This window comes from Cheilinus undulatus, linkage group 16 (assembly GCF_018320785.1).
Source record: "Cheilinus undulatus linkage group 16, ASM1832078v1, whole genome shotgun sequence".
Classification (NCBI taxonomy): Eukaryota; Metazoa; Chordata; class Actinopteri; order Labriformes; family Labridae; genus Cheilinus; species Cheilinus undulatus.
The window spans coordinates 16,673,781-16,699,748 of record NC_054880.1 but is presented as its reverse complement, the minus strand read 5'-3'; the positions used below and the strand labels follow the sequence as shown (position 1 = coordinate 16,699,748).

Below are 25,968 nucleotides of genomic sequence, written 5' to 3'. Positions count from 1 at the left end.
AAATTGAAGCTTGATTCATCATCCGTTGCTACGTTAAACAAAGCAGATCTTCATCCAGAAACAACATGACCCTGACCCTTCTGGCAGCTGTCACTTTTATCCAACCTCATCTCTTTCCCCATAACCCAACACTCAAATCACTCCAGGCTGACAGGTGCTGAACAGGTAGTAAAGATCAGCATGGGGTGGAGTACTTGTGGTGATGGAGAAAAAAGGGGGGATGGCTATAGAGAAGAGGGGCAGATAAATGACTCCTCCATGGTAATGTCTGGCTGCTTTATGGGGTGTCCCGTCTGTGAGTGATAGCCTTGCTCTCGTTATCTGTCGATTGGGGTAATTGCTGTTTGTCAGAGGGCGGCTGACGGATGGGGATGCAATCTGCCCCGTGTTGGAGGGGGGAGGCATCACTGCCATCATTCTACACGGGTGTCTTCACAGGGAAATATGCTGCTTGTGAAATGTATTTAGATCCAATTGTGCCAGGATGAAAATGTTTGTCTAAATAATCCATTCTTTTTTTCTTATAACTATCGCTACTATTTATTTCAGACAGGATCAAACCAACAGTAGCAAAAAAATGCATTGCTTTGGTTATATGTGAGTCTAACCTTTGCAAGATGGATCTGCCTGATGATAGACATGTAATACAGCCAATCCATCTGCTCTATGAAGCTCAGCATTAGTTCATGCAGGACAAAATAGTCATATGCCCAGCCGAGATCAGCTGACAGCCAGCTGATCCCAATTATCACCTCCCGGCTCCCACAATCAGTCACATCTCTTTCACTCAACACAGCAGTCCATTTAAATATGACATACTTCTTACTAATCCCTGCTTGCAATAGTTCTTATGCACCATGCTGCTGCTGGCAAAACTTAACCTCCTCCACCCCAGCCTCCTCCTTTTTAGCATAAAGCCTGTTGCACTGTTATATTCAGATTCATGCTAATATTGATTAATTGCTTTTGAACTAAATTTTAGTTCACATTGTCATAAATGTATATATCCATATGGGGGTTTCTAGCCATATACTTACTGGAAAGTCAAAGCATGCTGCTTGACTATCTCAGGGAGCATCTTTGGAGCAGGGCCTTCTCTGACAAGTAAGACTGTGTATCCATTTTGCAATAAAATGTTAAAAAGTATGACAAGAGTGGTCCTGACTGAAGTAATTGTAGTGACAGAAACTAAAGACTTGATTGACTGGACTAAAACATTTGAGAGTGTGACTTAAAATGACTAAGACTGAATTTAAAAATAGCTGCCAATATGAAGGCTGTTATAGAAGTGCCTGCACACTCTCATGTGTGTAGTATGATTTGAGTTCCAGTTTATGCAGGTATGAGTTTGTATATCAAGATGTCAAGCCTATTTGAGCATGCGTGAAAGTCAGCAGTGTTTGCATAAATGTTGTAAGAAGCATTAGCCATAATTCATTGGTGCCTAATGGGTTGCGATTGCTCAATCTCTGTGCCGCAGACCTCTGGTGCCGGAGAATGTGATTGTGCATATCAATTCAGGGTCTCCAGTCACCCACACTGTTTCTGCTCCAATAAAAGAGAGCAAAATTCTCCTGCACTCAAGTGACCACAAATTACAGCCCTAATGAACACTCTGCATTACTGGTCACACGCCAATTAATGATGAAAAAAACAAAAAAATATGACGAATAAATTTGCTTGCTGAATTTGTCACTGAGTGCTAATTTGGACAATGCTTCATTTTCCGTTTTCCCAGCTGTCTGTGGCGTTTGCTGTCCAAAACTGTGGGAATCAGCCTGCCTGACTGACTGATTGACTGGCTGGCGGTTGACTGACTGACGGTGCATTTTGCAGAATGGAGGAAGGATGATTCATTGCTGCTCTCTGCGCTACTTGATAATCATTCCATCTGTGGCACAGGACAGGCCGTCTTGTCATTGGCGCATCACTCATCATTTGCTCCCCTTTTCCCCCGCTCCATCTCTCCATCTTCTCCCAAAGGAGCCTCGGAGAGATGACCCTCCACCTTGTAAAAGCTGGACTTGTGAAACATGGCAGACCCCTGCCGTTCTTTCCGACACACCTGCCCCTGCCCTTCCCCCTCTCCGCCCCACCCCTCCCCTCCTCTGCTGCAGCCTGCCACCGCCGCTCGCCTTGCGTTTGATTTAATACCAGCCTAAGTGTGAATAAATTCCTGTCACAGCCCATTAAGGAGGCCTTGGAGAGATCTGGCCTGTTATTAATTCTCCACAGCTCCTCTCTCTTTCTCTCTTCCCTCTTTTAGTTACTATCTCTCCCACTCTGCTGCTGCTGCTGCTCGCTGCCGTGCACCCGCCTTCCACACCCCTCCACCTCCTCCTTTCTCTGCTTGCTGCCTTGCTTTTTTAATACCCCGTTAATTACCACGTCTGTCCTCTTTATTCAAATGAGAAAGGGAGAAATTAAAGGCAAAGGGGGTATGTTTGTAATTTCAAACATAGAAGCCACATTCGCTGTCTGGCTTTTCTCTCCTCTCCAGACCTGTGCTTGACTCGCCGCCTGGGCTCTGCGTGTATAATGAATTCCAGCGGCAGCAGCAGTTAGTTTTATCTGAAGAGCAGGCGGGGAGTCTGAGGAGGCCTGGTGATAAACAAACGCAGCCTCTTCGCTGCAATACGAGTGTGAGAGAGGGATGCAGCTCAACTGGCAGATGCTCTTTCTCCATCTCTTGATTCCCTTGTCTCTCTCTTCTCTCTGTCTCTTTCCTCTCCCACAGACCCCCCTGCTGTGCCTCTCTCCTGCTACTTTCCCTCTCTGCCATCATCCTCTACAACTTCCTCCCTCTTTTGCATCCCTTCATCACTCTTGTTCCATCCTCCACTGCTATGTTCAGGCTCCAGAATTAGTAGGCAGCGCACAGCAGGTGGCCGTACCTCTGTCTTATTAGCAGCCTCATATGTGGCCCATTAGAGGCTCTCTGTATGCCGAGGGCTTTTTAATTGTTTTGCAGGGGTCAGCAGGGCAGTGTAGCCGCAGAGCTCTCGCAGAGAAGGAATCAGAGCTTGTGTTTTCCTTTTTGGGGAGAGATTACGTGTTTTGCTGGTATTTTGGTGTATTCAGTGTCAAGTGCAACCCCAATTATTTCTGCTTTGTGTTCTGTATTTAAGGGCTGTGTAAGCAATTAGAGGTGTGAATCTTTTTTTGAACAATTGCCTGGCTGTGCTGCCGTGTTTGGGGCTATTGTTTACATAAAAAGGAAGGTGAGGAGTCCTTTTATTTTCATTTAGACATTATTTGGCTTAGAATTTTCCTGTTCGGTGCAGCTAGGTCACTTTTTTAACAGACACATTTTTATTTTTCTGTTGCTTTAAGGAGAAAAAAAGGAGTGTAGCACGCAGACTTGTTTACACAAAATAAGGTGGAAGTTTGTGTAAAGACCAAGGGTTCCAGCAAAGAGAGATGTTTTTAATTTAGTTTGAAAGAAACCAAGGTCTGAAGCAATCTAAGGTCATCAGATATCCAAAGGGAGCACAAACAAAAAGCAAGCTTGAAGCTGCTGTCTGCACATTTCTGCAGAATTGCTTCCAACTCGAGGTCTTGTCTTCAGTTTTTACATTTTAGATATGATGGAATAATTACGTTTTTTCTCACCTGTTGTCAAACATTTTAACTGGTAATAATTATATTATCAAAAGAGAGGGCAAAAATGTTAAACATTCTCATGTCTTAGTGTCAAAGATGTGAGGATTTTCTACTTTTCTTTGTCTCCAGTAGTAAACTGAATAACCTTGGGCTCTGAAGAGCAGGATTGTCTAAACCAGGATTGAATTTAATAGAAGGTAGCAAGGAGCTCCTTTATCTGTATTTTTATAAGATTCTTTAGCTGAAATGATTAAAATAGAAAAAATTCATAGATAAAGACTCATACTGCTAGGTGGTAGAAGTGTATTGTTTTTTATGTGCTTTTGAGATAAGATTAAGTATTGTTGTTGCTTCTCTTTACTAAGAATGTTCCCAAGCGCCTATTTCCCTATATGTCCATTTAAATTGTATGTAACCGATTAGTCTAGAGTGTAGAAAATACCAGTCTTTCATCACAGAGTCATTGTGTCAGTGGGTATGATGTGGAGCATGGCTTACATTAGCAGCTATCTCCATTGCCCTTCGTTTCCCTTTGTTAGCGACCTCTTTTTACTTCAGTTGAACAGACTTGAGTATAACCCTCAACAGCCTACTTGATTTCTATTTTCTAGTTAAAAAAACGGTCGTACTTCATTGTTCCTTTGAAATGCTATACTATATCCTTGTTCTTTGTCTGTATTTCCAATACAGAAAGCTCATGCCTGTGTGTGATGTTTTTTGTTGGATGCTATAGGACTAGCATTGGTGAAACAGGACGGGAAAACCAGATATTATGTGTTTGTAATCTGACACATCGGATAGACTGTTGCACCCATTGCATGGGATATATCTCACATTGATCTGGGCAGCCGCTATAGTCTGTTTGTGAAGGGCATAACCTTTAGAAAAAATCTCAGAGAGGGATTGACCAAAGTTTTGAAGCCTGCATGCGCTGCACTGATGAGTAAACTACATAACATGGGCTTGACAAGCAACTGCTGTCAGTGTTCACTATCAGTGGAGCCAGTTGGAGACTCAAACTATTGCAAATGCCAGTCGGCAGTAGAGCAAAAACATCGGAAGAAATGCTGTCCAGATCTGATGACTGCTGCTAGAGCTTCATCCAAGCTGATCACTTCACAGGAGGCAGCCAGTGTTTAACTGCTCACAGTACAACTAAATCTTGCACAAAGCTACCTTGTTTTCCTCAAATAACACTGATTGGCCTGTTTGTTCTCAAATCCGACACAAACATTGTAGATCGAAGCTTTGCGAGATGGACCTGCCTGATAACAGACTTGGAATCTGGCTAATTCATTGGCTTTGCAAGGAAAACACTGTGCACAATTTAATTGTCTCGACGCTTAATGAGGGCGGAGCTTTGTAATGGAGTTATTGCGGAAGTAGACTTTGGAAGTTGAATATTACTACTGACAGCTATTATGAGAATGATCATTGGATCATATACAGGACAATATGTTGTAGTATATCTGAAAGGTTTTATTTAAAAGAGTTAAAAATAAACAAGAGAATTCCAGAGGTTGTAACCAACAGGTACACCAGTAAAACTTCACTCTGCAGGGGTTAACCGATATTGGTTTTTCAGAACCGAAAACAATTAAGAAAAATTAAAAATTTATTGTGATACCATACACTTTCTGTGTCAGGTGCACCTAAGCCTAAATGTTGATTGGCTAGTGCTCCTGTGGCATCCAGCCAGTCAGATACCTTTAAAAGGTATCGATCTAACATCTGTATCAGAAAAACCCAAAAAATACCCACCCCTATTTAAAAGTGGACTTAAAATGTTGCTCTTCTTTTATGCCTCTAGCAGTTTATCTCTGTGTGCAAACTGTGTGTGTCCCCTTGCAGGAACAGGCCAGCTACCATAAGATCCCAACAGTAGTATATGAAAGTGAATGTTGTACTGGTTGGTGCATGGTGTGAGCAAAGTTTAGTAAGTATGCCTGGAATTTTCATGTGTTTTCTTGGCTTATTTGTGTCCTTTTGATTGCCTGTTTATTTTTTTGTCCTCATCTTTTGTAAAGCACATGGAGATAACATTTGTATGAAATGTGCTTTACAAATAAAACCGAATTGAATTTAATTGAAATCTGTGACAAATAAACTAATCTAGCATGTTGTAAAACTCACCGGAACCAAATATATTAGCAATATTGTTTTAAGCTCATTTGTAACTCTTTATTACAGATTTGATACACAATCAAAAAGCTTAACGTATTAACAAAGGGGCTTTACTGAGAGGCCCTAGAAGTGTTGCAGTAGCTGTAGAAGCGATGGTTTTTGGGTTGTAGTGCTGTAAACATAAGCAGTCTTCTTCGTACTTCCTCTCCAAATCTGGACTCAGAGTCCCAGCAAGGCTGGCCTGGGTCTCTGGCTTTTCTCCAAATCTTATTCAGAGATGAACCTCGATGAACCTTGACCACTGCAGCATCAGGCAGAGTAAGATACTTCCAACCACCACATGTATCAACAGTGGCACTCGGCCAAGACATTGTTTCCAATTAAATGTCTCTTGTGGAGGTTATATTGGAAGCAAACAGTGTTTTGTGAGTTACTCCCACATGGAACTTATCTTTAAATTTCAACAAGCAGGTCACAGAACTATAGGGTCTGCTAGTCCAGTGAAGCAATGCTGCAGCCTGGGATGCTGATGGCCTGGTGGTTGTGTCCCTCTGTCCTGTTTGTAGACTCTCCTCAACCATTGCACATTCAAAGTCAATGACACCACCTCTCTTCCACATTCTGATGCTCAGTTTGAGCTTCTGCACACCATCTTGACCGTGTCTACATGCTTGAAAACATGCATGCTACAATGTGATTGGCTAATTTGATATTTGCGTTAATAGGCCATTGAGAAGGCGTACCAAATGATGTGAACTGGTGTAGGATTCAGCATTCAGGAGGCTGATATCACGACGATGAAAACAGGCAGGCACGAGAAATAAACAACAGCAGGCTCCCTGTGCTGTGTACGGGTTATAGATGGTCTGATGATGTTTATTTGTTCCAGATTTAGCTGTGGTCAGATTTTGTTGTCAGGAGCTGATTGAAGATCTGAGCTGTGACTGCTCCAGGGCATTTTACATCACCTGAAAGCTGGCTTCAAACTCTGTGATCACTTTTCATTCCTGTTTTTTATTTAGTATAATAAAACATACTCAGATGCTGGCAGAAATGTTTACATTTAAACAGGAGAAACTCTTTTGTGCATACATAAAGAGTCTATTTAAAGCACAGGTAATGCTTATACTCTCAACCCTCAGCTCTTCCCTCAAAATGTCCTGCTAGTGATGTGAAGGCTTTAAATGGAATTACCTGTCTTTTATCTGTCTAGAAATCTGCCCGCCCGTCTCTTTTCCCTCCGCCTTCATTCTTAAAACGATAGAGGTAATTAGATCCAATATTACTTCATTGGAGAGGTGCCATAGGGGAGCTGGTTTTAAGTGCGTGTGAGTGATCGTACCAATTTAACACATCACTGCGTCACAAGATGCTTTTGACGTGTGAAGAGCCGCTGTTGACACCTGGAGAACGTTTAAATCAAAGAGTTTTTCCAACCTCATAGGAACTCTGCGCTGCCCAATAAAAACCCTTGAAAGATCATGTTTACTCAGAGTGTGAGACGAGGTGTTCAGACCGGCTTCAGATGATTTAAGCTCCTGACAGACATCTGAGAGATGAAAGGAAGACGTCCTGTCTGCTGTGAGATGGAGACGGCAGGATATCACTCTGCAAATGCCACATTCAGGCTTAAAACGCACATACAGGCAAGCTCACATATGAGGGCAGAAATGGCACACAGAATAAACAACATACATGCACATGGTAAACACCCTGCAAATCAGTGCTTCTCTCAAACTGAACACAGATTTTCTCTTTAGACTGTGTCACAGGCTAGAGAGTTAGCAGCACAGATGTCATAAAGGAAATAACTTTAGTTAAACCATTCAAACTGTTTTGGTACTATGGGATAATTAAGTTTGGTCAGTAATAATAAAATCAGGGCTAGGTCTGAGTTTAATGGTAGTTTTGGCACCTTATATTCAGGGAATATCTCACACACTTTTTATGCAGCAGTGTTGGTCCTGGATGGTCTCAGGTCACTCTACCAGATGAGAAATCAAGGTGCCCTAAAATTGACAGTTTCCCCTCCTCATTTGTTCCCCCTCCCTTTTTCTCAAGTGGTGCACTTGTCAATTGCTGAGAGGATGATCCATTTCTCTCATTATCTCTGTCTCCTCCTTTGTCCTCATTTCATCTTTTCCTCCACCTTTTCCTTAATTGAAGTTTTAAAGAAATGGGCTATTATATAAGGACTTTCAATTGTAATTTATGACAGGGAAAGTTTGGTGATTAGATTAAAATTTCCTATTATCAGGCTTATGATCTTATTTAGTTAAACTAAATACCTGGTTCCTTGCCTTTGTTCATTCGTCACAACTCGTATTATATATCAGCCTTAAATATTGGAAAAATGTACAACTGTACCATCAGGTGTAGGTGGTTACCTAGGGGGCCAAACACTCAAGGGGGTCTACTGTGAGCCCTGAACATTTTAAATAAATAGTAAAACAACTACAAGACTGTCTACCCTTCCTGCTACTCTCTCAGCTCTGCTTGACTCAGCCTCTCTTTGCGCAGGAGACACTTTGTGGTTTTTCAGGAATGAGAGAGTGGGGGAGAGACATGAGGGCAAGGAGCAACAGGCCAGACTCGAACCAGGAGTACATGGGGTGCAACCTATTTGCCGGACCATCTGCTCTCCCGTAACATAGTTGTTAGATGTCATATTTCTGTTTTCAAGGAAATATCACCTGGAGAACAGTGTAAAGAAAGGCAGCAGCTGTAGACCGAGACACTCAACCCTCGAAAAGATGATTCTGGTTGGTTTCTTCTTGATTTAGATTGGCCTGTGATGGAGAAGTGACATTGACGAGCGCAGTGTTGTTTTAAAATATGAACTGTTTTTAACTGAGAGCAACAAAATCAGCTGACACTGAGAATGTTTTTCTGCTCCGAATGCTGAGTATTTAAAATACTGGGCTACATTGGATTTTTGTTGAAATTGAGTGCCAGCACTAAAAAACAGCTTCTGTGGATGAAGGCCATATGTTGATAGCATAATCTTTCATCTACCTCAAGTTCCTTTTTCTCTTTCAAAATAAAAGCATTTTTTAAATGGTCAGTTATCATCAGTTTAAGTCTGGACAAAAATTACTGTTTATTTTGCTCTTTTTTGTCACTTTTAATGGGGTTTTGCCTCAAACAACCTCAGCTTTGTGTAGCAAGATCTACATGTAACTGACTAAGTGACTTAACATGCAGTGAAATAGCCATTTAAGACTCTTGATTTTTCCTAAATAAACACAGCAGTATTTTTGCTCAGATGTTCAGTTTTGCTGATGCTTGAGTCACTTGCATGGCTGCCCATCATCGTTTTTAAAGCAGCAGCACTCCAACCTCCCTGCTCCTCATTTATTATCACTGGGAACCAAATCACAAAGGGAAGCGCAATCGATGGGGCTACCTGGCAGAGACTCAAGTGCTTAGCAGGGAGCGAGGGGGCGCCTAGCCTCAGATACCTCTAAAAGGCTAAATCGATTGCAGCCGTTCTGCAACAGTCGGCTGACACAGCAGGCTTTCCACCTCAGTGCTGAGGACGTATTGAAAGAACCCTGGTGGTAGGTGTATGCAAGGATGACAACACGGCTATTGTATTTCTGCCACCCCTGGAAGAGAAGGCTTTTATCTGCCTTCAAAATCCCTTTAAGGGCTTCATTCCCCCGGGAAAGCCTGTGCCAAACGCAGAGCAAGCCGGCACTTAAACCTTCCTGTTGAGAAAAAGCCATAAAGTTTATAAAGTCAATTAAGGCTTTTTTAACTGATGTCTGGCAAATTAAAGCTGCTTGGCCCGGATCCCTGTGGGTATTCTGTCAGATGGTAAACCAGGGCCCACTTAACGTCACAGGGTTCCCCAGGCAGGACACAGAGCAGTAAGCTGCTTACTTGCCCCCAACTCACTCGTGCTTTTTACAAGATTCCTCAGAGAGGGCAGTCTGTTTTCCTTCCACTGACATTTCACTTTGGGGGAACATTTTTAGCGCACAAGCACTCAAGTCCTGCTGAAGTTCAATCTGGGGGCATTCAAGATTAACTTGAGCGTGTTTAAAATTATATCTATCAATTTAGGATTAACCATGAAAGAACTGATAACGTGAACACACTGGAGAGCTGGAGCAAGTGAATTTGCTCCCATGATGGCCACCAGAACTTAAACCCTCTTGGCCAACATCAGTTGGACAGTTCAGGAGCACATCTGATCCCCTGATTTTGTAGATTTGATTTATTTGGTGAAATGGAAAGAAGCATTTACTGGACCTCTGTAGCATGTGGTGCACCTGATGTTACCAATTAAGCAATATGTGAGGCATTTAAGGATTGTAGTGTCACTGTGATGAACTGTTTTATATATTAACAGTGTGTGCTGGTTTGTCTCAGTTGTTGGCCCCATTTGATTACACGTGTTTTGTAGTCACCTCCCCAATTTTTAAGGACTTCTCTTGAATCCAGGCCTTTCAGTAAGGATTGGGAACTATCCATTTCTTTTTATCACTGGTAATCCTCAAAATTTTCCATGAGTGTATGTGTTTACAAAACATGTTTTACTGGAAGCCGGTTGGTCCCAGCTGTTGCTGGTGTGCATGAGCAAGCAGAGCACACGGCTCTACAAATGTTTGATTCAATCCTTCAACAAAATGCTTTGAGTCTAAAAGAAAAAAGATAATGAGAATGTTTATCACAGGGCTGCAGTTTAGAGTTGCACAACTATTTTTATGCTTCACTGGTAAACTGAGCATTAGGACGGAGTATCAAATGAAGTTCCATCTTTTTCCTCTACCTCTTAGTGCAATGCAATATATGCACTCCCTTTATTTCTGTTTGGGTTAAAGAACTAACAATCCAGAACTATTATCACACAGGATCAGATGAGACCAGAATTGTGCTTTTTGTCCATCAGACAAGACGCTGTGTTTGGCGGACACCAAATACATCACCACAAACACACTATCCCCACTGTGAAGCATGGTGGTGGCAGCATCATTCTGTGGGGATGCTTCTCAGCAGCTGGCCCTTGAGGGCTTGTAAAGGTAGATGGTCAAATGAATGAAGCAAATTATAGGAAAATCCTGGAGGACAATCTTATTCAGTTTGCAAGAGAACTACGGATGGGAGACTATTTTCCAGCAGGACAATGACCCAAAGCATAGAAATGATTTACAGACAAGGTGAATGTTCTGGAGTCAAAACCAAGACCTCAATCCTCATCCAAGAATTTGTGGGTGGACACAAGTAACTTATTTTGCATCACATATGTCATGTTAAATTTTTTGGGTCCAAAAAGCTGAATTATATCTTCCATGATTGATTTTTAAAATTAGTGAAAGTGTAAAACATCCAAGGATTGAATACTTTTTACAGGCACTTTCCTAGAGTGCCTAAAAAACAACAACTGCTGATTAATTGTTAACAATAAACTTCAGATAACTTTTCATCTCTGGTTTACCCCCAGAACAAGAATAAAAGGGTTTTCAGATTCACATCGCCATGGATCACAATCAGCAGTGCATGCTTAACAGTTTGACTTTAAGATAGACCAGAGCATGTGCTGTAGTATGGTGCCATCCTGTGCCATGCAATGAGAGGGTTTTAATGGTGAGTTCTTTGATCACAGGTTTGTTGTTTGACAGATTTACCTTGCATTATCTAGTGGAGATTACTTGGTGCTGCTGCTAGAAAGGAACACACTCTTAGGCACGTGTTATAAACATATTATGCACGTTACACAGCATCGTATTTGTAGCGGTAGTTCAAGCAATCCTCTGGCTGTTTTTAAACGCTATGGGACATGGTTTTATAGTATCACTGCTCAGTCCTACTTTGTAGTTGCATTTTCAAAAAGATGGACTCAGGATGTTTGGTCTCAATAACTAAATATCAAAGAACTGAATTCTTCCCTTAGTCTGTCTTTCTTTGGGTATGACCACTGGTCTAAAGATTTCCCACTAGTGGACAAATTAATTTATGAGTGCGGTCTGTTTTTACCAGCACTGCAAGTCCCCATCCTTAAAGTTCTTGTCAACTCTTTGCCAGTTAAGTAAAGTGCAATGGTGTCTCCAACTTAATGAGGTATACGTTTATCAGTCATTCGAAGTGATGGCTCCAGATTTGTCTACCACCATTGGTCATTTGCTGCATGTCAACCCCAAATTGCTCATCGCTGTTTTCTGACTCAATCCACTACAAATCCACAATGTCCTGGACTCTCAACAAAGGCATATAGGCCAGAAAATAATCCCCTGAGAAAAAGAAACATTCCTGTTCGTTTTGGAAAGTCTTTGTTCCTCCCGTCGTTCCAAGTCTCTGGGGATCATCATGAGGTGGAAAGCTTTAACAAGGATATTAAAGGTTTGTTCTTGGCCTGAAGGAGCTCTGTTTTTTTGTTGAGGCTGATGGACCCTGGTGTTGAACAGCACTTTTAGAAATAAAGTTCTGTTAAACTGTGAGAGGTCTGAGAGGCCAACCCACACAGCTCATTATTTTTAAGTAGCTCTACTTTTTGAGTCTTGTTATCACTGCTGGTCTGTCTGTCTGCCCACACTACCAAAATGTACCACATCATAGTTAGGGACAAGTGTTCCCCTGAACTTCAATCAGTGTGCATTTGCTTCAAAATAGATACCACTTGAGATATTTTCCATAAATATTTTAAAAGTGATGAAGGGAAGGCTAATTTAGTCCTCATGGAGATCAGTGTGTAGATTGTATAGACAGCATGACTGTGTTTTCAGAGGTTTGCTCATTGAGGATCTGTTCTCTCAGCTCTTCCTCTAGACACACTCATTAATAAAAATGTCGGCCCCTTGAGTTTAGCTTGTCCTAATTCTTCTGCCTAATAGGGAGCTGCTTTTCCTTGAGGATGTGTTTCATTTTTACATAATTTAAAGGATCGCTGCTCTCTTTGAAAAGCACCTATCCACAGAGCTCAGACTCCTCTCCAAATTTTTGTCACACTTATTATAAACCATAGATTTTAATTAAATTCGACTTGCATTTCTGCCAAGACAATCCATCTCACTGTCTGAGTATAGTGAGGGGGGTTGCTTCAGCTTCCATAAACCATGTGTTCATGTTGATACAGATAATTTAAAGCAGAGAGGAGTGTGTTGTTGAATGTTTGGGTGAGGATTAAGTTTCAACCTGCTTCACTTCTTGCAGGGGTGATAGAGAAGATAAGAAAGGTGTGATATAGTAGATACTGCTACATTTTCTGCTCTTACACTCCAAAAATGTGGTGTGATAGTAGTGGTGAGATTTGCTGGGTTACTTATGATAGAACACAGTGTGGTACAGTAAGACGTTGTTAATACATGCCACCCCATGCCATACCATCCCATAGGATGCCAGTTACAGCAACCGGATCACATGAAGAAATAATGAGACTGTGTCTAGCTGAAGAACCTAAACATATACACCTAGCTGCACATTTTGTTTCTGAATGTCACCAGATTAGAGGTAAGTTTTTTAATAGTCAATAACTTTGTGTTTTGTTTTGTGTTTTTTTGTAAATATTTTGTTATTATCAGTTGACTTATAATGATTGTCATTATTATTTGTTTTGTTTTGTTTATGTACTCTGCTTTGGCAACAAAGGTTTTAACCATTAATGCCATTAAAGCATATTTTGAACTTTGATTAAGTCAGTAGTATGCAATTTGTCTGCTGCAATGAAAATCTAAATCTTTGTCTCCTTCAGCAAATCCTCTGAAGAACTTTATGTAAAGTGACTTTCTCTTTGCCTGATATAACAATTCCAAGTAATTCCAGTTTGAGCAAGAGGTCAAAATATCCTCAGCACTTGTCCGTCTCCTATGGCCTCTTGTTTGCTTTCCTCCTTCTCTAAATTTTCCTTCATTTTTTCTCCTCTTTTTCTATTGTTCTTATTCAAGTACATCTGTTCTTGCTTCCTCATCTTTCTTCCACTCCTTAAGCCTGATTTATGCTTTTATGTCGCGTCTACGGCGTAGCTGCACGTAGCCCTCTGCGTCAAAGCAGACCCCTACACTGTAGCCTGACGCGCATCTCCAAAAAAATCCTGACTACGCGTCGTAGCGATGCGGACCGCAAGGGCTGTGATTGGTCAAAATGTCATTTCTCCATCCAGGTCCCTCGGTGGGCGAACCAGTGTGGTCGATTCACCCGTTCTCAGCCTCGACTCGTTTAGTGGTCGTACAGACCACCTTCGCAAACATCTTCCCTGTCGCCTGCGCTTCAACATTTGCAACAAAAGAATTTGTTTGTCGATATTGATGAGCTCCAACTCCAAATACACCCCCTCCACCTCGGTCGCCATGACCGGAAGATAAGCAAGGATTCGGATGTGACACCTCTGAAATCACACACACACACACAGCCACACCCGCCTAGCGGCATGGCGGTGAATTGTAGAGCGACGCATTCCCTCGACGCAGAACTTCGAATGGTCAATGACGCGACGCAGGAGCATAAATGAGGCTTTAGTCTCATCTTTTTTTACTCGTCTTCTTTGTCCTCCTTTCCTTTTCTCTTTCTACCACTTATTTTCATCCTCTGTCTTGCTTTCTGTTTTCTTCCTCCTCCTCTTTCTCTTCATTTTTATCTTCCTCCTTTTTTGTCCAACCCCTTTGACCTTTTCTTCTCTTTGCGCCCTGGTCTCTTGCCCTCCTCACCGTCTCTTTTCCTCTTCTAACCTCAACGCTTGTTCTCTGTTTTGCGCTTTTTTTTTTCCATGTTTTCATGACATCTCTTGCCTTCATTTCCTCTCAATCCATTTCCCTTCTACCTTCACTCTCCTCCATCTCCTTCATGCAATCTTCTTCTTTCCTCTACTCTGGTTAATCCCTCCTCCTCTCTCTCAGACACTTACACTTGTAATTCCCAGCCAGATCCGTCGGAGTCAAAGCTGAGATTTGAGTTGCCTGCGACAGGGCGGATTAGCAGAGGAATCCTGAGTGAAGGCACGTTTTCGCTCCACTTCCCCCCATCTCTCCTTCTGTGTGTGCATGTGTATATTATAATGTACCTCACTTCTTCGCACCACTATCTCAAAGCTTCTCATCAAGACGTAAAACCACAGCTCTTAATGGGCTCTGAGAACGTGCTTTTCATGTTTTTGATTGTAGATGAAATGAGTTAAACAGCTAAAAAGCTGATAAATGCTTCATCTTGTTCATGTAGTAGTATGATGACAAGATTAGCTTTCTATAATGTTTAATGGATAAACGTCCCATTGGGCTTCAGGCTTTATAAGCCTAGTTATGCCTCATTGTTTGATGGAGTATATTTTAAAAATCTCAACAATGATCTCCAGCCTGCCTATGATGTGAATATTCAATTGTATTTTGAGTCAAGGATTGTCTTTTGGTCGCCCAAGCTGGATCGGTTTGACGCGACACATAGAGACTCGTAGCGAGTGAGCTTCTCTTGTGGCAAAGTTTCAGCAGAGCAGAATTTTAATGAAGTGATTTCGATGAAATATTCAGCTTTTCACGTCTGTCTTTCACCCTGTTACTGAGGACAGCTACTTTGATCTGTTTTGGACGAGTGGAGGAGCGAGGGAGCATGTCGAAGTCAGAGAAGCAGAAGCAGAGAGGGATGGAGAAACAGCCCTTCATCCATGTCATTGAAACAAGACGTCAACTGTCCTGTTAGCGAAGAGCTCTCCGTCCATTTTTTTTCCTCCTGTGGTTTCGTTGCTAAAGCTTCAGCTAATGATGCAGCTGCTGCTGTCCTCCGCTCGTCAGCCCATCTCCATAAATCTTTACATCTGAATCTCTGAGATCCAAACTTTTTTTTTGAATAGAATATGAACAAAGCATCACATACTGAGGATGAAACCTGCAGACACTCACAAGTTTTACACCTGAACATGAAACTCGGGGGACGTATAGTACTTTCTTTTCTTTCAAGGACAATGGAGGACAAAGAAAGATGTGAAATATTTAAATTAATGTAGCAATGTTTGCATGGTCCCTACAGAAAAGAGTAATACAAGGGTTGGAAAATATAGCATAAAGTATTAGTTTTAATATCAGTATACAGTACTATACAGAACTTTTACACATGTTTGAGGCAAAAATTAAGACTTAAGCAACACATATTTTGATAGTCCAGGTTGTCCTGAAAAAATAAATGTCTTTTTCTTGATTGAAGGGCTGAGATTCTACAGGCAATTTTGCATCAAAAATACAGGCAGACTTGTAAAAAAGGAGCTGCAGAAGAATCGGTTCTAGGGATGCACAAGAGATCCGATTTTTGCAGCTGATACGGATTTAATGTTTTGATGTAGCAGCTGTTTAAATGGTTGGTCAGACTTTGCTTTACAGTTTACTGAGATTTCATATAGGTGGGAGAAGTAGGCAAATAATTTACTTTAATCTGCTGTTGGAGTAAATGATTCACTGATCTGTAATATTTTAAACCCAACCTGAAAAAGCAGCTCAACAAACAACTTAAGTCAGGTGATACTCCGCGTCCTTAAAAGAAAAAGATCGATCAAGATGTTCAACGTTTTAGCTGAATAATTTAGTCATTTGATCTCTAATTATTTGGCTCAGTTTCACCTTGACTCTGAGCTGTTTCAGCTGTTACAATCTTGGTAAACAGCAAAAGGTCAAACTTGTTTGTAACTGCTGTAAATGAATCAGGTGTTGCTGCAAATACAGCTCCTCTGATACATCCATCAGGCTTAGATGAAGTCACCAGGATGGGAATTGGATTTGTTTTTTAACTCCCCACTCTGCCAAAAAATGTTTAATCTCTTAAGATGAAAGGTTTCCAAATTACTCATGACTTTAGTTTACTAACCTTTGGAGATTTTCTCTCATCCATACTGTGTTTCAAAGAAAAAAAAAACATCTCACCCTGACTTGACCTGTGAGCAGATGTTCTGTAAGTGCACCTGGAGCTTTGCAGGCTCCTCTGTAACACACAGACTAATATGCTGTATGTTTAAAGGTTTATGACTGATGAAGATGCAGTGCATGTCCAAGCATTAAATCTTTGCACTTTATTAAATTGCAACTAATGATTTGTGTGCTCTGGTTAGTTCTTTGGATCTGCTTTTGAAGCATCCTTTGAATAATTTTCATATGTCTCAGGTCCCTTTTCTGAGAGCATCGGCCTCCCCCAGTGGAGAAGCTGAAGAAGAAGATGGTCACTTGTTTTGTTGCCAGAATTTAAAACTTTGATGAGATTCTATAAAAAATCCAACATTACTGATATGATACCACAGCAAGACAAACAGAAGTCCTAGACCAGAGATTACCAACTACATTTGCACAAGGACCAGATTTTTTTTGGCAGACATTGTTGTAAATAGATGTTTATAATTTCTGTTGAAAGGCACGATATTTTTAGGCCTTAGCAGTAAATCCAGTCCCTATTGCCTATACTGCAGCCAGCCACAAGGGGGCGATTGAGATATTTTAGCCACATATTTCTAGGGCTGTCATTTCGTCACTGGGTTTGAGTTAAAGACCCTGTAAAGTGAAAATAAATCTGTATTTAGGTTTGTTATATGACAGGTTATTGTGTTATGAACCTCCAGGTCAAATTTCAACCAAACAAAACATCTCTAAGTTTGTAAAATTAAGCTTCAAAACCATGAAAAATGAGGCAGTAAAATCTACTCCAGGATGGTGTGGGCGTGTCTGTTGAATGAGCTGAAGCCACGCCCACTGTACTGAGATGAACTGTGATTTTATATAGTAGTGTTAGAGGGGTGGGGTAATTCCCACTGTGGGCTCATGATATTATGAGCGCACATATTGTCCCCGCATGAAACCAAGCCAGTAAAGAGGTGAAAAACTTTCTAACAGTCTAAATCCAGAATTCAGTCACATGTAGATCTCAGTGTTTTCACATGTTTACAGCAACCATATTCCAACATATCTAGAGTGTTAAGACCCAAATTATGGATTTCACTTTACAGGGTCTTTAAATATGTCTACTCCTGATTGATCAAAAAAAAAAAAAAAAAAAAAACACATCAGGGAAATTGGTAGGTTTATACTGTAACCAGCAGTTCTGATCAAGAATGGACAGATGAGTGTGTTTATCATGCATCTTATTTACTAATAATGGCTGACAAGTGGATTTTTGTGAAACTGTTCCAGCATGAAGCGAAACCAGAAAAAAAAAAAAGTTTTCAATCTCCAGTGAAACCAGTGTGAGAGACCAATGGGTATTTTTTGTATTGCATCAATTTGATGCTTGCATCTTGTACAGCCAAATGCTGACCAAAAGAAGAGATTGTTGTAAAGCAGAGGTTGGCATGTACTAAAAAAAGGATGTGTTTGAAATGGTGTCAGAAATTTTTGGCATTGTAGGAGTCTTAAATCAATAGAAGCAATGTAAAAACTAGAAAAGCACTCAGAGAGAGCAGACTTCCGCCATTAGCCCTATCTCCCAATAGTGAAGAATCCTTTAAAAAATTCCTGGATCTGTCCCCATGTGCCCCCCACCACAGCATTTGCCGATTACTCCCTCCCCGGTGGGGTGGAAACACAGTGAGGCAAAACATTAGCTTCGCTATGGGTGGACTGTCATGGTGGAAGCATTGCCTGCCAGTGCCAACAGATGCAGTCTCAGACAGTCTCACCCAGTCTCATGGGACAACTGGAAGTCATGGCAGAGGGTGAATATTCCTCTGTTCCTCCCAGCATTGTGAGTATTCTCACTACAATTCGCTGTCTTTCTCTCTGTTACACTCTGACTCGTCTCCTCGACCGGGTGTGCATCTTTCAGACTCTATAAACTCCAAAACTTTGAATAGAAACACACCCAAAAATTCTGCTGGGATTGAAGTTACTCATGTCTGCAATCTCCTGGTGTAAAGTGGTAACAGCGCAGACCTCCGCCATTATCCCTATCTCCCAATAGTAAAGAATCCTTTAAAAAAATTCCTGGATCCAGATGATGATCCGGATCAGTCCCAAAATCTAATCAGTTCTTCCTTATGCCATTTCTGACATTTCTTGAAAATTTCATCAAAATCCGGCCATAGCTTTTTGAGTTATTTTGCTGACAAACGAACAAACCCACTCGATCACATAACTTCCTTGGCAGAGGTAAAAAGTTGGGTTTTGGTGTCGACAATCCGATAAATTGTTACTTTAAACATTGTTATCAGCCCTGGTTTTTACTGTTGATACACCTCTTGATATCAGTACTCACCTATTGGACTGAGGCAGTACATCCATGATCTGAAACTCCTTACCTGAACAGAAATATTTTCATGTGCAGCCACAAACTCAGTCTCACAGCTAAAAACACACACTGACATGCACACCAGGAAATACACACTCCAAAAGCTGCACACTCACATTTCAGCTCACCTCATCTCTCTACATCTCCTCTCAGTGTGCCAATCTTCATTTCAACCCCTCTTTCGGGTCATCGTGCTTTTTCACTCTCTTCTCTGCCAATCTCCTGACGTCTGGCAGCATTTCCAGGTTATAAGAAGCAGGCAGGCAGTTTGCCAGTCTGCAGGAGGCCTTCGAAGACGGCGGCTCAGACAGCACCTCCTTGTTTACTTTCATGAATTGTTGACTGGCCACCCTGCCGCGGCTGATGCAGTGTCAGAGCGTGTCAGAGGAGGACTACTGCGGATTGAAAAGGCATCAAAACATTATTGTCGGTGCCCGGCTGGTGAGTAGCAGGCCGAGAAATCAGGAAGTGCATCCGCTGGATTACTGTCAAGGTGTTTCTGAGCGTGTGAAGACAGAAAAAAGACGGTCCAGAGCTCCTTTTCTCTGCTTTGTTCTCAGTAGTGCACCCTTTCTCCAAACATCACATTATAGGTGTAAAGGATTAGAGCTACGCTAATTATGAGGTTATGAATGGAATTATGTCTCCCTGAGGTTGCAGAATCATTTCTGTGATAATAGTGGTCTTGTTATTCATATATCAAGATACGCCAGTGAGTCTTTTATAATGAACGAGGCTGCGAAGGCTTCCCTTCCTCCGTGCTCTTATTTCCTCTGTGAAAAATGTAGGGTTTCATGTTTCAAAGAAAGCATAGAGCAGTTTTTTTAAATGGAAGAATATCAATTCAAGAGTAGAAAATTTAGTCTTTGAAGACAAATCTACTCATTTTAGCCTGAAAATAGAGAAAAAAATCTATCTGTGATTGCTGCTCTTAACAGAGGCATGTTAAAAGTGGCTCTTATTGAAGCACCAGTGGTTGTTTCTTTGTTTAAAAGTGTTTGAAATCACAAAGCCTCATGGTATCAGCTCATTAATACGGAGAAGATGACCGAGTTATTTCAACATTGGCTCGTCAGAGTAATGAGGCGCATCTTATGTAATACACACACTCACATGTGCTCACACACACATCGAATCAAAGTGAAAGATGACGAGAGAAACGAGCAAGAAAGAGAGACTGGAAGGCGTCCAAATGTTCCACTCCAGAATATCTTCAAGGACAATCAGCTAAACAGTTGATATTAAGAGCGCTGTGTGAAATCGATTGCTCAAGGTGTTATCTGCGCCGCAAAAATGGCTGGTAATTAGTCATGGCTAAAGGAGTGTTAGCGAGCAAGTGAGATGGATTTAATCTTAATAGATTTCACTGCACTGCAGATACAGTAGCTCTCCTAACTCCATCAGAAGAAAAGCTGCTGAGTAAGGAGCTGTGATGTACCGCTGTTGCTAAATTTTGCCCACACCCTCGAATGTTTCTTCAAAGGTGGCGCACATTTAGCAGATGTACCTGTTGTTATCTGTCAGCTCAGGAGCCAGTATTTGAGTATGCATGAAGCCTGAGCGTTGAGGTACTTGAGTCCACGGCAGCTGTTGACTCAGAGATCTCTGTAACGCATTCAGAGGCGATCAGCAGACAAAGCCCTCAGTGACAGACGTTGGAGATGGTGTTGTTTGCTCGTCTGTGATGTACCTGTGCACCCCTGAGGTAAAACAGATGTGTTAGTTTAGAGATTAGTGGAGGCTACGACGGATGAAGTCAGCTAATGGCTCCTCATGTTTAAAGAGAGGTCAGTGGGCAGGTGGGAAAACTTTGACTGTTGTTGGTTGGATATAGAAGCACTCAAAGCTCAAAGTTAAACATGGCTGTCAAACTTCTAGCTAAACTCATCCTTTACAAACTCAGAGCATAATGTTACAGGATCAGACAGGTGTTACTTGTGTATTTTTCTTATTGTTGACATATTGTAGGAAAAATAAAACTGCCTATAACTCATACCCTGGCTCTCTTTGACTTACATTGCACTCAAAAAGTATCTAGACCCCCTCACTTTTTTCAGTGTTGTGCTTCAGCCTGATTCTATACTGCCAAAGAAATCCAATTTTATTTTCATTAATCTACACTCAGTTGCAATTTTTTTATTAAAAACTGAAAAATCAAATTGACATGAGTATTCAGACCCTTTGCAAAAACACTTGAAATTTAACTCACGTGCCTCCAATTTTTCTGGCTCTTTGCTGAGATGTTTCTACACCTTGACTGGAGTCAATTAAATTGATTAGATATGATTGAGGAAGGCACACACCTCTCTGTAGAAGGCCTCACAGCTGACAATGCATATGAGAGCAAAAACCAAGCCATCAGAGCTCAGAGACGGGATTGTTGCAAGGCAAAGATCTGGGGAAGGCTACAAAAACAATCTGCTGCACCGAAGGTTCCCAAGAGCACAGTGGCCTCATAGTTGAAATAAGTTTGGCTTCACCAGGACTCTTCCAGGAGCTGGTCACCCAGCCAAAATGAATGACCGGGGGAGACGGGCCTTAGCAAGAGGGGTGACCAAGGCCCTGATGGTCTCTCTGGCTGAGCTCAGAGATCCTGAACTCTGGCTGATTTTGACTAAAGAGCTTCTACATATTGGTGTATTAACCATTGCAACAACATAAAAAATGATTTTGGTAATTACCAATGCTGTTAATTTAGGGCAGCTATGGCATAAACCTTACTTTGGGTGGTGGTCTAATAAATTTGTTAAGCACTGTATATATATATATTATATATATATATATATATATATATATATATATATATATATATATATATATATATATATATATTTGGGGTACTTGAGCAGGGTTGTATTCACATCTCCAGCTAAATGTGCTTTAGCTCAAGAACACATGAATCATGTTTGAGGAGTCTGGTCTGCTTGTATCCACACTGATCAAATAAAGGGGAATAAAGGGTCATTTATGCTCTACATTTGAAACCGATATGGACAGAAACTGTGTTCATTTCTCCTTTCTCTCAAAGCTTACAGATATGGACCCAAATGTTGCAATACCTCTGCTAGTCATAGGGGCAGTGTTGAGCAAAGTAGCCAACAGTTCAACCCGGAGTTGCAAAACACAATGAAGAAGAATTGCCTGGAAAAAGGCAGAACTTAATTGAGTTTCCTGAGGAAATATCTGCAGAATATTGAGTGAGTTGTTGAGTTGTGAGCTGGGGTGAAGTATATGGAGCAGCAGCAAAGTAGTTGTGTTGCTACATGAGAGACAGCAACCTCTAGTGGATTAACAGACGCACGCGTCTGCATGATGGTAATGACGGTTGTGACGCTTATAAAACGTAATTATTCTCATCCGTGTGAGAGCGTAAATGAGCATTTAGGAGTCAAGTGTACTCGGCCAGGTTCCCTAATCTGAAGCCTCTCTGACAGGAGGTTGGGTAACCAAAAAGCTCCTGTTTAAGTCTAAGTTTGATAAAGAGACGTGCAGTTTAAACTTCAAATGTGTTTCTTGCAGGGTTTGTGGTGGGAAGAAACCTCCTTGTTTATTTTTCTCGTCTTTTATCAAACATATGATGGTCTTTATGAACAAGATTACATCTGGAATCCGTTTTCTTTAGTTGTGTGGTTAATCAAATGATATTTTACAGGGACTTCCAGTGGCAGAGGAAGTGTTAGGTTTATGTTGTGTTGATAGCAGGATGCTGCAGTGGGGCAGATGTGAAAAACATGTTAGTTGTAGCAGCTCAAATCTGTCTCCATGGGACTTTTCAATAACACAGCTACGTGCAATTTTAATATCCTGTTAGCCATGAATTATTTGTTTTCTGCTCAAGCTCTAACGGTAATTGCTTTGTTGTTTTGTCAGTTGTTCAACCTTTTTTATCTTCTACAAAGCTATGGTTTAAAATTTTCAGCAGACAAAAATGTTTTTTTTGGCACTTTGACATTTGTATTTGTTGTTGTACAGCTTCTAAAACATGTTTTTTCTTCTCTTGTTGTCATTTTTTTTTTTTGCAGAAACTCAAACAGAAGAACCAACAGCTAAAGCAGATCATGGACCAACTCCGCAACCTCATCTGGGAGATCAACTCCATGCTAGCTGTCAGGAGCTGAGCCTCACACAAACAGGCGCACGCACATTCAAGCGCTGCGTTTGATGGAGAAATGAAATGGTCTTAAACTGGACATGTGACAGGGTAACAGACTGGCTGAGGCTGCACTTTACACAAGAAATTGGGACTTTGGCAATAGCAACCGGTTTTCTGAAAAGGACTTTTAATAATAGAAAACACAAGGACTGGAGACAAATGAAGACAAAAGGGCTTGACACCTGAAGAAGGTGAGTAGACACCCTATAAAGCACTGGGAAGGTGTTGGGGACATCACTGTTGGCGATGTTTACCTCCATGTTCACCATTTCAATCATTCTGACTGAAATAATCCTCAGAGTTGAGATCTACATTATGTTTGATCTATTTGTAGGTACTAGCTCAGTAGAGATGCACCATTATAATCTATTTAATCCTCAGTTTATGAAAATCTGTTACTTATTTCATAGTGTTGGAAGCGTATGAAGTCATTGATAAAGACGGTTTTATAAAACAAAGACACTGTGGCAAAAAGTCTTATTCTTCCTTCAATGATCAGCTGTTTTAATTGATATAAGCTTGTCTCTGATTGGATGTGTCATTACAATCATGATTTGTTCAGATGTCTGCTGAATTATAAATCTTGCTCTGATTTTATTGAAAAAAAAAAATTTTTGTCCTGTGATTTTTTTTCGTGCATCTTTTGCACCCTTTACGTGAATTCAGGACTGAAAACCCTTCTATTTACTAAAAGTATAAACACACTTAGATGCGAAGGAAACATTTAGTAGCACACTGTGTTGTTGTTCTCTGATGTCGGCAAATTGAGATATTTCGAGGTTCTAACAAACACAATGCAGATACTCAGAAAAAGCACCTTCTTCTTTCTGGTTATGCAAAAGCTATAGTATAAAAGCAAGAATACAATCTCAGACTTTTCCTAGAGATTAAAGCTGCACTATGTAGAATCTTTGCTCTAAAATAGAAGATTATCACTGGTGTTGAGAAGTGTATAACAGGGATAATCAACTGGCGGCCCATCAGGCCCCCCACATCTTCCCATCCGGCCCCCAGAATATTAAACTCAAAATGTGCGGAGGGAAAAAAGGGTTTTCTTTTCAAAACCCCCTACAGCTATTAAAACAACTCCAAATCAGTATCGATTGAAACAGTTTCATCAGGAATTGCTTTGTTTCATCCATTTTCCAGAAATCAACCTGTCAGCCAGTATTAGCAGATATAATGCAGGTCAAATGTATTTATCAGTCCATTTTTTCTTGATAAAATTTGCCCTTTTCTGTTGAAATTGGTAGGGGTGGGAATCTTTAGGCACCTCACGATTCGATTCGATTCCGATTCATAGGGCTATGATGCGATTCTTAATCGATTATTGATGCGTTTTGATGCGCTTGTTTTTTTGTTTACATTTCTGTTGTTCTCACTGTGTCCGACATAATAAAAACATTGCATTTTTGTTTAGAAAAAAAAGAGATAAATTAAATTTTCACTATCCTCTTATGGGAGATGTGTGTAAAATGGAAATTTATAATTGCACTGAACCAAATGTAGCAGCATCCGTTTCTTGTAACGTATCTTAAATTACAAACATAAAAATGTCCTTTTTCACAGATGAACAACTGGTAATCTAAATTTGCTGTTACGCACTGTGTGTCAGAGTTCCACCTTTTTGTTCCTGATATTCCACAGTATTAAATATTTAAATTATTTTTGATGATCGATTATTGGACATTTATAAATCGATTCAGAATCAACCACCTCCACATCACAATGCATCTAAGAATCGATTTTTCCCCCACCACTAGAAACTGGCATTTTGGGAGTGCAATTTTCCTATGTGGGTTTTTTCACTTACCACTACACAGCATATCAGCATCTAACCCAGTGACAGACAACATGACAACCACAGAAATATTCAACTAAAATATCTCCCCCTGTGATAAAAGGACTGATCTCAATGTTTCGTTTATTTGAGAGGCCAGTCTGACTAGGAAAAAGCTGGCCCTCTTACAAATGTAGCTGATGACCCCTGCTACATAACATAGGAGTAGTAGATTTTAAATTATTGTAGCTCTTTCAGAGCGAAAACTTTACTAACTGTACCCTTAACAAAGCTATGATATTGTTTATTAGACACATGGACAAACTAATAAATAAATGAACCAAGAAGATCCCTGGAGTTCTTGCAGAATTAGCAGAAAAAGGAGACATTTATTGAGTAAAGGAAGTTGATAAAAGCCCAAAAGTGGGACCAAAATTGTGTCAAGAAGGATTGATTTCCTTTTGTCAGATTATTAAGAGTATTATTTGGATGAAAGGCCTGTTAAATCAACTAGAGGGAGCTTTTAGTTCCTGTTTCTGTTTTTATTTTTACCAACTCTTAAAAAAAGGCTCCATCTTTTATAAATGAGGAGAGAAAGACGAGTTAAAGAGAGAAAGCAGAATTCACAGAGGACCTCGTTCGATACGAAGATGAAACATGAGCTAAAATCTGAGCACATGTGCGCTCACTCAAACACACACACAAAGCGGCCCACAGATACAGATGAGAATATGGGTGCCTGATATGGGTGTGTTTAATAATTCAGAGCAAAGCCGGGGTCATATCTGCGATGTGTTATGAGGCTGTCGTCCTCGGGGAGAAGGACAGATGCAGCATCGGAGCAGCGAGCAGGCTTTCAGCAGAGAAAAAAAAAAAAAAAAAAATCAATGCTTTGAGGAGTGACTAATATACCCCTCCTCTGTGGTCTAATACAGGCCTGCTTATTATATCTCTGAGGGCAGCGCTGCATTCAGGGACCATTATTACTCAACAAATAGTGTGTGTTCTCATTGAGCTGAGGCTGAGGTCAGGGGCTGAGCGCTTGTCCGTGCACAAGTGAATAAAAAGGTGCCGGGTTACACTGATGTTTACATAATGTGCATGTAAAGTAAACACACAAACA

General features: G+C 40.8%; 1 protein-coding gene across 1 annotated transcript in view; it reads left to right on the top strand.

Annotated features, from left to right (window-relative positions):
* Positions 1 to 23,653, top strand: part of med30 (mediator complex subunit 30) — a 54,919-nt gene extending 31,266 nt beyond the window's left edge. The window contains exon 5 of the mRNA XM_041810009.1: positions 22,935 to 23,653. Coding sequence (XP_041665943.1) covers positions 22,935 to 23,030 — 96 coding nt within the window. The 3' untranslated portion in view covers positions 23,031 to 23,653. The remainder of the gene's footprint in view (positions 1 to 22,934) is intronic.
* Positions 23,654 to 25,968: the final 2,315 nt, after the last annotated feature.